At 42.4% G+C, this 12,673-nt stretch overlaps 2 protein-coding genes across 2 annotated transcripts; both read right to left on the reverse strand.

Moving 5' to 3' along the window:
• Window positions 1-1,510: 1,510 nt before the first annotated feature.
• LOC147903811 (pentatricopeptide repeat-containing protein At3g24000, mitochondrial-like) lies at window positions 1,511-4,533 on the reverse strand. The gene is made up of 2 exons (XM_087372839.1): window positions 2,030-4,533; window positions 1,511-1,864 (listed from the first exon to the last, which is right to left on the reverse strand). The coding sequence occupies exon 1, from the start codon at window positions 2,950-2,952 to the stop codon at window positions 2,077-2,079; it is 876 nt and encodes a 291-aa protein (XP_087228965.1). The 5' UTR covers window positions 2,953-4,533; the 3' UTR covers window positions 1,511-1,864; window positions 2,030-2,076.
• On the reverse strand, window positions 3,143-3,910 carry LOC147903812 (putative pentatricopeptide repeat-containing protein At3g23330). The gene has a single exon (XM_087372306.1). The coding sequence runs from the start codon at window positions 3,908-3,910 to the stop codon at window positions 3,143-3,145; it is 768 nt and encodes a 255-aa protein (XP_087228432.1).
• Window positions 4,534-12,673: the final 8,140 nt, after the last annotated feature.

Genomic DNA, 12,673 nt, shown 5'->3' on the forward strand with positions numbered 1-12,673 from the left:
TCAAAACTCTAAGCACAATCATTTATAAACTTAGGCAAGTAAATAAAAGTGTTCCCGATCACTTCCCACTTGGTCCAAAAGGAGCTACACAATTACACTTTTTTGGTTACCTGGGCATAATGTGCAAGTATTTTTGGCATTGTGGAGTGAGCCCTTGTGTTTGCATAAAAACTCTTAGAGGTTTTGTCTTCTTCTCAAAGTGTTTGAGGGCATCCCTTGATTTGCAAAAGTCGCTCTAGCACTTCCCTCATGGATGGTCTATCTCTTGGAGACTCTTCACAACATGTGAGCGCTATCCCCAAGACTACCCTTATCTGCTCCTCTACCTGAGTTGAGTTTATGGTAGAAGCTTCGCAGGCGAGAGTATGGTCAACCACTTGGAGTGGGTGGCCATGATAAAGAGCCAAGCGAGACCATGTCACCAAAGTGTGCGATCTCACTTGTTGGCCTCTTGCACGCAAGCAACTCCAAGAGCAACAAAGAGAGAGAGAGAGAGAGAGAGAGAGAGAGAGAGAGAGAGAGAGAGAGAGGCCACCTTTGAGAATGGGCATTTTCCTAATCTAAGAAAATAAGGAGAGGGGGTGATTTACTAGAGGGTAAAAAAGCAGCAGCAAAAAGACAGACAGAAAAGAAAGTGAGAATAAATAAGCAAACTAAAAAGAGGTTTCATTTTATTCCTTAGAGAATATAAAACGAAAGATTAAAGCTAAAAAGGAATATGGGAAGGGAGGGGGAGAAAGAGAAGTCACAAATCCAAATCCATGTGGAGATTGTCAATCCAAGTAGCCCAAAGGTGTAACCCAAAGGCGGGTAGGGAACGAGGAGAAAAACTATTACAAGGCAGTGTGTGGGATAGGATGTTCATCAAAGTGAGAAACATCTAGAGGAAGAGGGAGGGAAAGGAGAGGGGAAGTAGGAAGGAGAGACACCATGGAGTGAGGGAGAGAGCCATCAAGGAATATAATAATAGAAGAGGATGATGTCTATACAAATGGATATCAACCTATTTTGGTAGTCCCCCCTTTAAGCAAGCCTCCATTCATTAATGAGCATCCCACATGCTCATGGGAGTGGGGTATCTTCTATGTGAGCAAATGTGCTAAAGCCCCTCGATTGGAGCATGATAAATATGTAACTTATGGCTGTCTATTTAGCTATGTGATTCTTCAGAACTTAACTGCTCTTGGGTTTCCTTGTGTGCACATATTGAGCATGATCTTATTTCTACTGTGGGATTTTGGCTGTAGCAAGCAGGCCTCTGTATTGTAGCATGAAGTTCATCCATGTGTTGTTGATAGAGTTTAGATGGTTGGTGCTCACAAGGGAAAGAGCTCCTCTGCTACAGAAGATTGAGCTTTGAGGCAATCTGCTGTCTTTTCTCGAGTGTGTCACACATCATAATTTTTTTAAAATATCAGAGATCTATTCCTCACACTTTTCGAATACTCCCTAAGCATTGATTCTTGAGGGCATGTATCCTTCCTCCTTCATTTGTGCACTTAGTTTGTGTAGCTTCGCATAAACATCATCACTTTGTGTGTGGCTTGTGTCTCCCACTGTGAAAGCTTGCAACTAATTCTGACCTCAGTAATGGCCTTACCTGGTTCCTTCCATGCGTTTGCACCTGATCTCAGCTCTTCTACTCTGTTTGCCTCCTCCCACATGCCGGCATGAGCATAGAGGTTACATAAGAGTGTATAAGAAGTAGCATTTCTACCATCAAGAGTAATGATGTGATCGAGGCATCGCTCTCCTAGCTCCAGATCGACGTGTGTTCTGCAATGGCCAAGCAAAGATATCCATCCCATGCTGTTGTGGTAACATGGCATGGTTATACGAAAGTCTTCTGCCACTGTTAAACATCCTGCACAGCAGAGAAGGTCAACCATACAGTTAAAATGTTCAAGTGTGGGTACAATGCCATGACAAGCTATCATAGAATTGAAATAGTGACAACCATCATTCAATAGGATGGCATGACTACACATCGAGAGAAGAGAGACAAATGTCACATTATTTAGCTTCACACCTTCTGCTTGCATATTGTTAAAGTATTGCAGGGCCAGCTTATGCAACCTATGCTGGGAAAACCCTGCAATCATTGCATTCCATGTGACTAGCTCTCGTCTTGGCATTTCTTCGAACACATTTGCTTGCATCTTTTATGCTACCACATTTAGCATACATGTCAATGAGGGTGTTGCAAACCACTACATTTACCTCATAACCTGCTTGAATGAGGTGGGAATGAATAAACTTTCCCTGATCTAGGGCTGCTATTGTGGAACAAGCTTTGAGGATGGAGACGGAGCTGTTATTGTCTAGCTTCATGTTCTCATACTCACATTGCTGAAATAGTTGGAGGGCCTCCTGACTATACCCATGCTGAAAATAGGCTGCCACCATCATATTCAATGTCACTGCATCTCGCTTCATTAATCCATCAAATAGTATTTGTGTGTTACAAAGGCTTCCACATTTTCCATACATGGCAATATGGCTATTGCAAACCAAGAGATCTGACTCAAATCCGCTTTCAGTAATAAAGGCAAGTATCAGCTCCACTTGACTTTGCTCTGCTATACTGTTGAATGCTTTCAAGATACAAACAAAGGTTATAGGGTCTGGCTTGATGCCTTCCTGTTGCATTTGGTGAAAAAGTTGGAGAACATCCTGATAATGCCCATGCATGGCGTAACCTCCTATTATGGCATTCCATGTTATCAAATCCTTCTTTGGCAGAAGGCTAAACAAAACATATGCATCCTCAAGGTATGCACATTTCACATACATGTCAATAAGGGTGTTGTTGATAATTATGTCTGACTCGAAACCACTTTCAATTATGTCAGCATGAACAAGCTTGCCCTGATCAAGGGTGACCATGTTGGAACAGGCCTTTAAAACACAGACATGTGTTGCCTGCTCTGGCTGCACTTCCTCAAGTCGCATATGCTAGAAGAGTTGGAGTGCCATCTCTATCTGGCCATGCTGAACATAGCCTGCAATCATCACATTCCATGTCACAACATCCCTCTTTGTAAATCTTTCAAATACCTGACAGGAATCCTCAAGGCTACCACACTTGGCATACATGTCAATTACAATGTTGATAACATGTACATTGGATTCAAAACCAATTTCAATAGTAGATATAAGAAAAAAATTTGCCCTGATTAAGGGCTGTTATGCTGCAACATGCTTTCAAGGCACAGACGAAGGTAACCCGGTTTGGTTGCATACCCTCCTCGATCATTTGTTGGAAAAGTTGCAAAGCCTTCCGGCCATGTCCATACTGGACATAGCCGGCAATCATAGCAGTCCATGTCACAAAGTTCCGCATTGATGCTGTGTTAAACACTTTGATTACATCTTCAAGGCTCCCTGATTTGGAGTACATGTCCACGAGGGTGCTCCCAACAAACACATTTGACTCAAACCCCATTTCAATGAGCTCACAATGATGAAGCCTGCCCTGTTCTATGGCTCTTATGTTCGAACACGCTTTCAGAATCAGTACAAATGTGGCTCGGCTTGGCTCTATGACATTTAATGACATTTGCTGGAAAATTTTGAGGGCGTCTACCTTATACTCATGATGGACAAAGCCTACAATCATTGCATTCCACGTCACCACGTTCTGATCCAGGGACCTCTCATACAACATGTGAGCACTTTCAAGGCTCCCCGCTTTGGCATACATGCGGATGAGGGTGTTGCCAACTTGTACATCTGACTCAAAACCATTTTCGATTATGTAAATGTGTATTAGCTTGCCCTGCCAAAAGCTAGGACATGTTTTAAGAATCCAAGCAAGTAAAATCTTGTCTCGTTTCACATCATCTTGCTTTCGTTGCAAAAGTTGGAGAGCCTCCAACCATGGCCGTAATGTGCATACCCTGCATTCCATGCAACTACATCTTGTTTAGGCATCTCTCAATCACCAAATAGGCATCCTCAAAGCCCCCTCGCTTGGCATACAGGGCAATGATAGTATTGGCAACCAACAGTTAATGGCATGGGCATGTATAAGTTTGCCCCGCTTCAGTGATGCAGATGCCTCAAGGACTGCAACAAAAGCTTGTTGATCAGGTTCCCCAGGTGACTTCTGCAGTTTGTGAACTGCCAAAGAAATAAGGCAAGTAACGTGCGAGAGAAATTGTTTTAGGACAAGTCCAAAAGGGATAACCTGTGGCAATTAGAAATTTTCGACACTCGGAGATGTCCACTAAAATGATTTGCAGAAAGGTAGAGGTTCAAAAGGGAACTGCTGTTTGCCAGAATCCAGTCTAGAAAAGGTCCTATCAAGAAGTTGGAGCTAAAATCCAGGGAGTTGGAGCAAAGCTGCATGATGCCAGTTGTTTGGAAGCCCGTGAGGTTGTTGGCAGCGAGATTTAGAGCATTAAGAGCTGTAAGGTTGGCAAATGAAGCTGGAAGCTTGCCCGCGAGAGAACAGGAACGTAAACCAAGATATCTCAATGGGAGCCCAAGCAGGAAGGCTTAGGTCTAGATGCTGCAACTTTCATCAGAAGAATGGAGGGGCCGCTTGTGGAGGTGCAAATGCTCTTAAGAGGTGCATAATGCATGTATTGCATGTATGTATGTATGTATGTATTGCATGTATGTATGTATATATTTATATTTACTTTTGTGGAGAACATGCCGGCTTTCGTATTAAGAGAAAAAGAGAAATACAAAAATTGGATGAATTTAAGGGCGTACTCCCCATGCCAATGCTATTCAGCAGCACCAAAGACAAACCGCACCCCACTCGACTCATCTCATGCAAATAGTTACCCACTAGGTCATCTTCCAATGTGGTGCCTAAATCAGCCAACATCATCTTCATGACTCCCAAAATGGCATCAATGTTGTACCCCTGACCAAGCCCTGTCTCCAAGATAATTTTGTTGTGGACACTCCAAATTCCAAGGACAGAGAGTGGATGGGAGGCCGACCATCTCTCCCAACATGCTCACCCTCCATTTGCACACAAATTGAACTTCCCCATTAGTCCCGCCCTTCTTACACATCCTGCGACCTTACTCTAGATCCTCTTTGCCACCACACGTGACCAAAAGAGGTGCATCACATCTTCCATTCACAGAGAGAACAACTAACATTCACCTCCTTCCACTTAGCAATTCTCCCCCACACAGGAACCACTTGAGAATGCCTTTCCATAACAAGAAACTGCACTTCCTGACCTTACAAACCCTCCAAACCTCCTTCAGCCTTGCCTCCCACCATTTCGTGCTTATACGAACCATGTTCTCAGTCCCTTATCATGCATACTAATAGCTGGTCATCATTAGTATGCATAATAAGGGACTCAGAACGTGGTCCGTATAAGCAATAAATATTGGAGCATTTTGGTACACGATCATCATTATGGGTATTATTTTTCAATAAGATTTGAATTCACACACACACACACACATGTGTGGATGCAAGTATATATACATTCATATAAAGACTACACTCTACATAGGTGATTTTTTGTCAAGCCTTTGTTGTCTCATGTCAAGCTCGTGTGGTGTCATGGAAGAACAACCACCTATGTCAAGGAGTATGGACAATGGGTCCCAAAAAATCAAAATCAAGCTTGGAAAATATGATAACCTCCATTTTCTTCTTTATCGTGACTTTATAATGAGCTTATAATGAGAAGAACAAAGTCTCTGTAGGTCCCCTATGAGATAGAAAATGCCATATTTATTTATTTATTGAGAGGGAAAGGAGGGAGAGAGAGGAGGGGGGAAGAATAATCATGTATCTAGAAACTTCGATTCAAGGTCCCTCTGGAAGATTCAGGCATCGCTCAAGCTCTATAAGTGGAGGCACAGAGCACTAAAGGCCTTCTCTCTCTCTCTCTCTCTCTCTCTCTCTCTCTCTCTCTCTCTCATGCGCACGCGCACATGTGCTCTCTCTCTGTCTCTATGCAATCGGCTGAAGGAGAGATGAGGGAGGGCCAAATTTCAGAATTGGCCCTACCTTAATCAAAATTGAAGGAATTCTCCTTATTAGTATCTTGCTTGCGCGCTCTCTATCTCTATGCGACCGGCTGAAGGAGACATGCGGGAGGGCCAAATTAACGAATTGGCCTTACCTTAATCAAAATTTAATGAATTTGCCTTAGGTTAACCAGACAATTGAGCGCACAAACAAATAAATTAAGTGAAGTGATTTTTGGCGAGTGAATAGTAAGTCTCTATAGATGACACTTAGACAAATGGGAAATTATCATTCTACACCTCTAGCTTTAGTTGTAAATAGGTGGTTTTACATGGATCCTTTCTCTCAAATCAAGGTGTCATGATCATGCTTTTGCACATGACTTTATAATAAGTGTGCTATAGACTACCCATAGACAAATGGGAAAAATGTGGTTCTATACCTTTAGCTTTAATTGTACATAGATGGTTTTACATGGATCCTTTCTCTCATATCAAGGTGTCATGACCATGCTTTGCACATAGACGAATGGGAAAATTCTCGTTCTATGCTTCTAGATTTGTACATAGGTGATTTTACATGGAGCCTTCTTCTCATATCAAGGTGTACTCATGTCCATGCAAGATTAATAACCTATGTCAAGGAGTACAAACAATGGGTCCCACAAAATCAAAATCAAGGTGTCATGTCATGCAAGATTAATAACCTGGTGTATTATCTGCTGTGTAGATGACATTCTTTTGACCTTCTAATGGTTTCATCTCTATGAAGCATTCCTAATGATTTGTCATATGAGATGATGCACCGTTGTCGATGTACCAAGGACCTTGATCTGCTTGGTCGACTTGATAGCTGAAATCCTCTTTTGAATTGCAATCAATGTCTAGATACATTGTATCAGTCTTCTGCATTTCCTCGTTTGCAAGGAACATATTCCCATGTTCATTTGCATAATGATTGTGACTAGAATGTCCACCACGATGATTTCCTCTTCCACGGAAATTCCCTCAATTGCTGCTGGATTGATCGCCTTGGTCGTACTACTTCTTGCGGCAATATCTTTCATAGTGTCCAAACTTATGACATTAGTTGCACTGAATGTTTGACACATTGATGGATGCATTCCCTCGTCCTTGGAATCTTCCTCGGTTGGAATGATTTGCTCTTTGTTGATTCTGATGTTGTTGAGGATGATGCTAATTATTGATTCTAACTTTGATGTTGATTTTGTTGCTGATGATGACCACTTCTCTGGAATGATTTGCCTCTGCCTCTGCTTCTGTCTGAAGCTATGAATGCCTAATCATCAAAATGACTTTTGCGTGCATGAATGGCCTGAGTCCTGAGTTCTTCACCAAGTAAGACTGACTGAAGTTCTTCAGTGTCAGAATTTGTTGTTGAATGGCAACACTCTGGATTAGATTCTTTTATCCCTCTCCTCGTCCATTTAGGATGACTTGAACCATTTCTGCAGGATTCATAGTCTCTCCTACTTGCTGCGAGTTGATTATTGTAATCTTTGATTCTGCGTATGTAAGCAGGACCAGTTTCGTTGATGACCAGTTTCCCATTCTGCATGTGCTCGGGCAATGGCAAGATTTGCTATAGGTGCGGAAACTGTTGGTGTAGTTGGAGATCCCGCTGCTAGTGCTGTGACAACAAATGGAGTAGAGCTATTGCTGGCTCGATCATCCAATGGTCTAGGTGTAGATCCATCGACATACTCCCATTTGTCCTAAAGTACAAGAATGGTCTCCATTCGGTATTTCCATGTGCCGTAATTGGAGTTGTCTAGCTTAGCAGATGCCTCCAGATTGAGGTTGTTAGTCGTAGACATGGTGCAAGAAATGTACTCAAAGTGTTGTGAAAATCACTATCTGAATCAACTACAAAACACTGAGTGGATCAACTGAAATCTGAACTGTCAATGAAGATAGAACTGCAATATATAATCCGATCTATTACAAGGCTTGTGGCAAATGATACCGGGCAAGGCTGAAATAAAGTGCACAATGCTGTGAAATAGCCAAATAGGCTTTACAATGATGGCATGTGTATGTGAAATCAAATCATGTGTTATCTGCCCACTGAACAATGTGCCAATACCACTGAAGTCTACTCACTAAACTAATGAACGTCAGGTTTCAAGTAATGTGATGATGTGAAACCGTATGTGAGCATAGGGACTGACTCCGAGTAGGAACTAGTCGGGAATTTTGGGCATGGCTTAGATTGGCAACTTGGATAAATTCAAATCGTCCCCTCTGTGACGATCTAGTCTACTTTGATCTAGATCTAGCCCAACCATCGATCGATGAAAGAACAACAAATACTTTCTTTTCTTTGGTTCTTTCTATGTGTTGGATCAGATGCATTGATGTAGAGACTGATGTGTGTGAAGGAGATGGATTTGTCGACGAGGCTCAAAAGTGAGTGATATTTGCATCAAAATGTGTGATGATGTGACGAGTGCGTAGAGCACAAAAAATTGAGCATATTTCCTTTTTAGAGTGACCTCAAATTCTTCCTGGATCAAGAGATACTAGTTGATCTAGGTGGAGGGTCAAAAAGGAGTGCAAAGTGATGATGTGGCAACTGACCAAGAGGTGTGCCAGTGGAGTAGTTGTTGATGTGTCACCTGTGTGCACATGTAATGTGCACAGTGTGCTTGCAGGGGTACAAAGTGCCTGTAGGGGGCAGTGCTGATTGGACAGCTGAGGTGGCACTAACTGACTTAACCTAGGGTCAGGTTGACCCAACCATGGTCAAGTTGACTAACCCAAGGTTTGACTAGTCAATGTTGATGTGGCAGATGACATGGATGCTGATGTGTCTACTGAGGTGGCAAATACGATGACATGGCAGTCGACCGCCATGTTTTAGAATGTTGACCAAACCTATCTGTGATAACCCAGTCGTGGGTTAACCTGATCGAGGGTTGGCTTGACCAACCCTATGCACTTGTTGACCAGGGTTACAATACTCGGGTTAACCTAACCACATAAGAGGTGTGCCTTGAGGTGCCATGTGTCATCGCGATTGTGGTGCCACTGGGATAAGGTCGATTTGCCACGTATTGCTCACTGGATGGTCAAAATCTGCAAAGATTCTGATGGAATCTCTATGAGATTCCATTGATTGCTGGAGCATTCCATCGGAGCAGACTGCAAAGCTATTGGCCATGGGTGGCGTCTGCGATGAGGGACTGTTGAGGAACACCATAGGCTGGAGCTCTTGTGGGCGACTGGTGTAAAGCGTAGAGCCCATTGGCGATTGGCAACTTGGAGAGGTAGAGGTGCAGCTAATTGGAGGTCTGGAGGAGTCGTCGAAGGAGGTGTGCGTTGTGGGCTTGCTAGCTTGTTGGCTATGGCGGGTTATGTGGTCTGTCGTTGGAAGCGTCTGGCGTAGTAGAACTCCGGTGTGGCAGAAGGTGTCGGGTGCTGCAGAAGATGGTAGTTGTGATCGTTGTGCTTAGCTTGTACGTAGGCCACAGTTCGTTGCGCTATGGCTCTCAAAGGCGCATGGAGCCATTGATTTGCGAGCTAGAAGATGAAGGTCATGGGTGTAGTTGCTGGCAATTAGAGTGCTACATAGGAGTAGTCGAGAAGGGGTTGAAGATCGCCCGTGGGCGTGTTGGCGCTATAGCCCAAGAAGAGGAGGCTTGTTGGGCGACTCTGGTGCTACAGCCCATTGGGGAGTGGCATGATAGGTACTAGGCTATAGTCGCTTGGAGCAGGTTGGATCCGCCTATGCTCAAGCACTTGTAGATCCGCGCTAGAGAAGTCTGTTGTAAAGTCGATAAAGGAGGCTGTGAAGCTATTGCGGGCTTGCAGACCTGTGTGTGAGCCTTACTCTGCCATCTACGTAAGTGCTAGGATCCTTACTCTATCGAGATGCTGCTAATACGTTGCACTTTGATGGATAGGCTATAGATGCATTCCTTTGCTTGTTGTGGAGGCCCTATACGACAGATTGACGGAGCTCAATAGCTTGCTAAAGGAGAGTTGGAGCCATCAAGTCTCTCACTTAGGATAGAGAGCTTTCTTTCTTCTCTCTGTGAATTAAGTGCACTCAAAAACTCTATGAAAACAGAGGGTCTTTCTCCTGAGCTTCAGAAGTAGTGTATTGTAGAGTAGACCTCTCTCGAACTTGAAGACATAAATCTCTCAAAGACAACTCTCAAAGAACTCTCTCTTTCAAAGATGGAATGAATGGACGGAAATTCTCAATTGACGGAATTTTCTCTTTCATCAATGGAACGAAAGGATGCTTACTCAATCACTCTCAATCAATCTCGATCTGTCACTCTCTCTCACGTGGATCGCAATGCCTCAGTGGAAGGCAAGGTACCTCTGATACGATGACAAAATATGAAGAGGGGAGAGGAGAAGAGTGGAGATGATGAGGGAGGGCACAGCTAGAGAGCACACCACAAATGACTAACTATACACTAGATTTAGTTGAAAATGTAGAATATATACAAACCCATTTAGGGTTAGGGTTAGGGCATCTAACCATTTCCTTTATAGCACTCTATATGTGTTAGTGCTATGCACATGTAATCACATGATGTTGAGCGTAGTCTCTCAACATTAGTTTGGGAGGCAAACCATATTTCAATCCATGATCTTTGTTGAATAAGACATTGTGAAACTTAGAATCCTATCAGTATCTCCCCCAAAAAAAAAGGTTATTTGTTATTATGCATAAAATATAATTTCTTGTTTTCACATTTCAGATTTTTTTCCATTCTTTGTAACTTTCCTAACAATAACTTGGCCCTCAAGCCATTGGTTGAGAGCTATTTTTCATTTTGGCCAAAAGGCCCGAAAATGAGCTCCCTTTTCTCCTAACAAATGTGAGCTTAAATGCGAATAGTATATTCACTAAAACTTTTAATATGAATTGATCTAGAATTGGGATAGCATCCAAAAGCTAGTATGATTTAATGCTATATCTTTTCTTTCTTTTTCTATATGTGTGTGCACACGCATACGTGCGTGCACGCGTGTGCGTGTGTGTGTGTGTGTGGATGCATGTGCGTGCATGCATGTGTGTGTGTGTGTGTGTGTGTGCATGCAAGTGAAATAGAATCACTTCTGTTGGGAGCATTCCAAATTTTTGCAGGCTATAAATGTGGGGCTTAGATGTGAATATTATGTTCTCTAAAATTTCTAACATTCAGAATAAATCTAAAAATTGGGATATCCTCCAAAGGCCATGAGATGCTTTTGATTCAAACAACAACATTTATTTTAAAGGAAAAATATTTCAAATTTTATTTCTTAAAATCCTATTTAACTCTCCAATCACTCCTAGGAAATCCATGATGTAATAAAAAAATACAAGTAGCTAATGAAACTCTAAAGATAGAACAGAAGGGACTAAGACCAATAGTACAAATGGAGTCAAAGAATATGAAAAACAAAGTCCAATGATCTTCAAAGAGATTAGAGATCAATCTAAGCAAAAAAGCATAGCATCCATGTACAAAGGCCAAAGAGAGAAATAGAGAGAAAAGCATCTAGAATGCAAGAAAATACAAGAAGATTTCCTACTCATTGAAAACTTAAAATGCCAACAATAGCATTTGAAAAAATGTCCCATGACATAAAGCAGATATCAAGTATTGGAGGCCACACACTATGCTTAATACCCGCTAGAAGATCTTTGCAAAAGTACTAGCTTTGAGACTTAAGCTAAAAATGCATAACTAGATAAGGGAGAAATAGAATGGCTTCATCAAAAGGCCAACACATTTTGGAGGCAAGCATGACTCTCTGGAAAGGCTAGAATTTGTAGAGACACAGGGGCAAGATAATTTATTCCTAAGGGTATATTTTGATAAGCCCTACGATAGAATGGAATGGGGGTTCATTCAATATTCACTCTCAAATATGGATATAAAGCCAAGGTTCCGAAGATTCTTCTAACACAAGCCAGAGCCAAGGTTGAAATTAATAGTCAGTCCTCTAAAAAATTCTCTATGAATAGGTTGATTAGGCACGGACGTCCTCTATCACCTCTTCTTTTTGCAATAGGAGCACACGCTTTGGGCTAGCCTTATATAGGGGGTAGTTGACAAGGGTAGGTGCAAGGGCATTCAGCTACCAAGTGGGCGACAAATCATGAGTCAAAAATTTGTAGATGATAGCAGTTCACCCCCCAAATGATACAAAGTCAATTGGGCAGCTATCCAGTGCCTTGACACCCTCTGCGAGGCTTTTGGTTCAAAGATTAACCATAGTAAGATAGGGATTTTTGGTAACAAGCACCTGCCTCTAGACTTACTCCTAGAGAAGGGCAGTAAGTGTATTCAAGAAGGGAAATATTTTTTTACTATTCCCTAAGGGGTTCTCATGTATATATTCATGTTTATGTTCAATACAACATAGTGTACATGTAGCTATGTCATGTGTGCTCCTCTCTCTCTCTCTCTCTCTCTCTCTCTCTCTCTCTCTCTCTCTCTCTCTCTCTCTCTCTCTCTCTCTCTCTCTCTCTCTCTGTTTCTCTCTCTCTCTCTCTCTCTCTCACGAAAACTCTCTCGCAAAGAAATGAACCTCACAGATCTCTCGCTCAAAGACTCACAGATCTCCGTGTGTGAGGCATCCTGGAGTCTTTGAGCGAGAGATCTGTGAGGTTCATTTCTTTGCGAGAGAGTTTTCGTGAGAGAGAGAGAGAGAGAGAGAGAGAGAGAGAGAGAGAGAGAGAGAGAGAG

The sequence above is a fragment of the Dipteris shenzhenensis genome, chromosome 3 (genome assembly GCF_047967505.1).
Source record: "Dipteris shenzhenensis isolate YYH24624 ecotype China chromosome 3, Dip_SZ_1.0, whole genome shotgun sequence".
NCBI lineage: Eukaryota > Viridiplantae > Streptophyta > Polypodiopsida > Gleicheniales > Dipteridaceae > Dipteris > Dipteris shenzhenensis.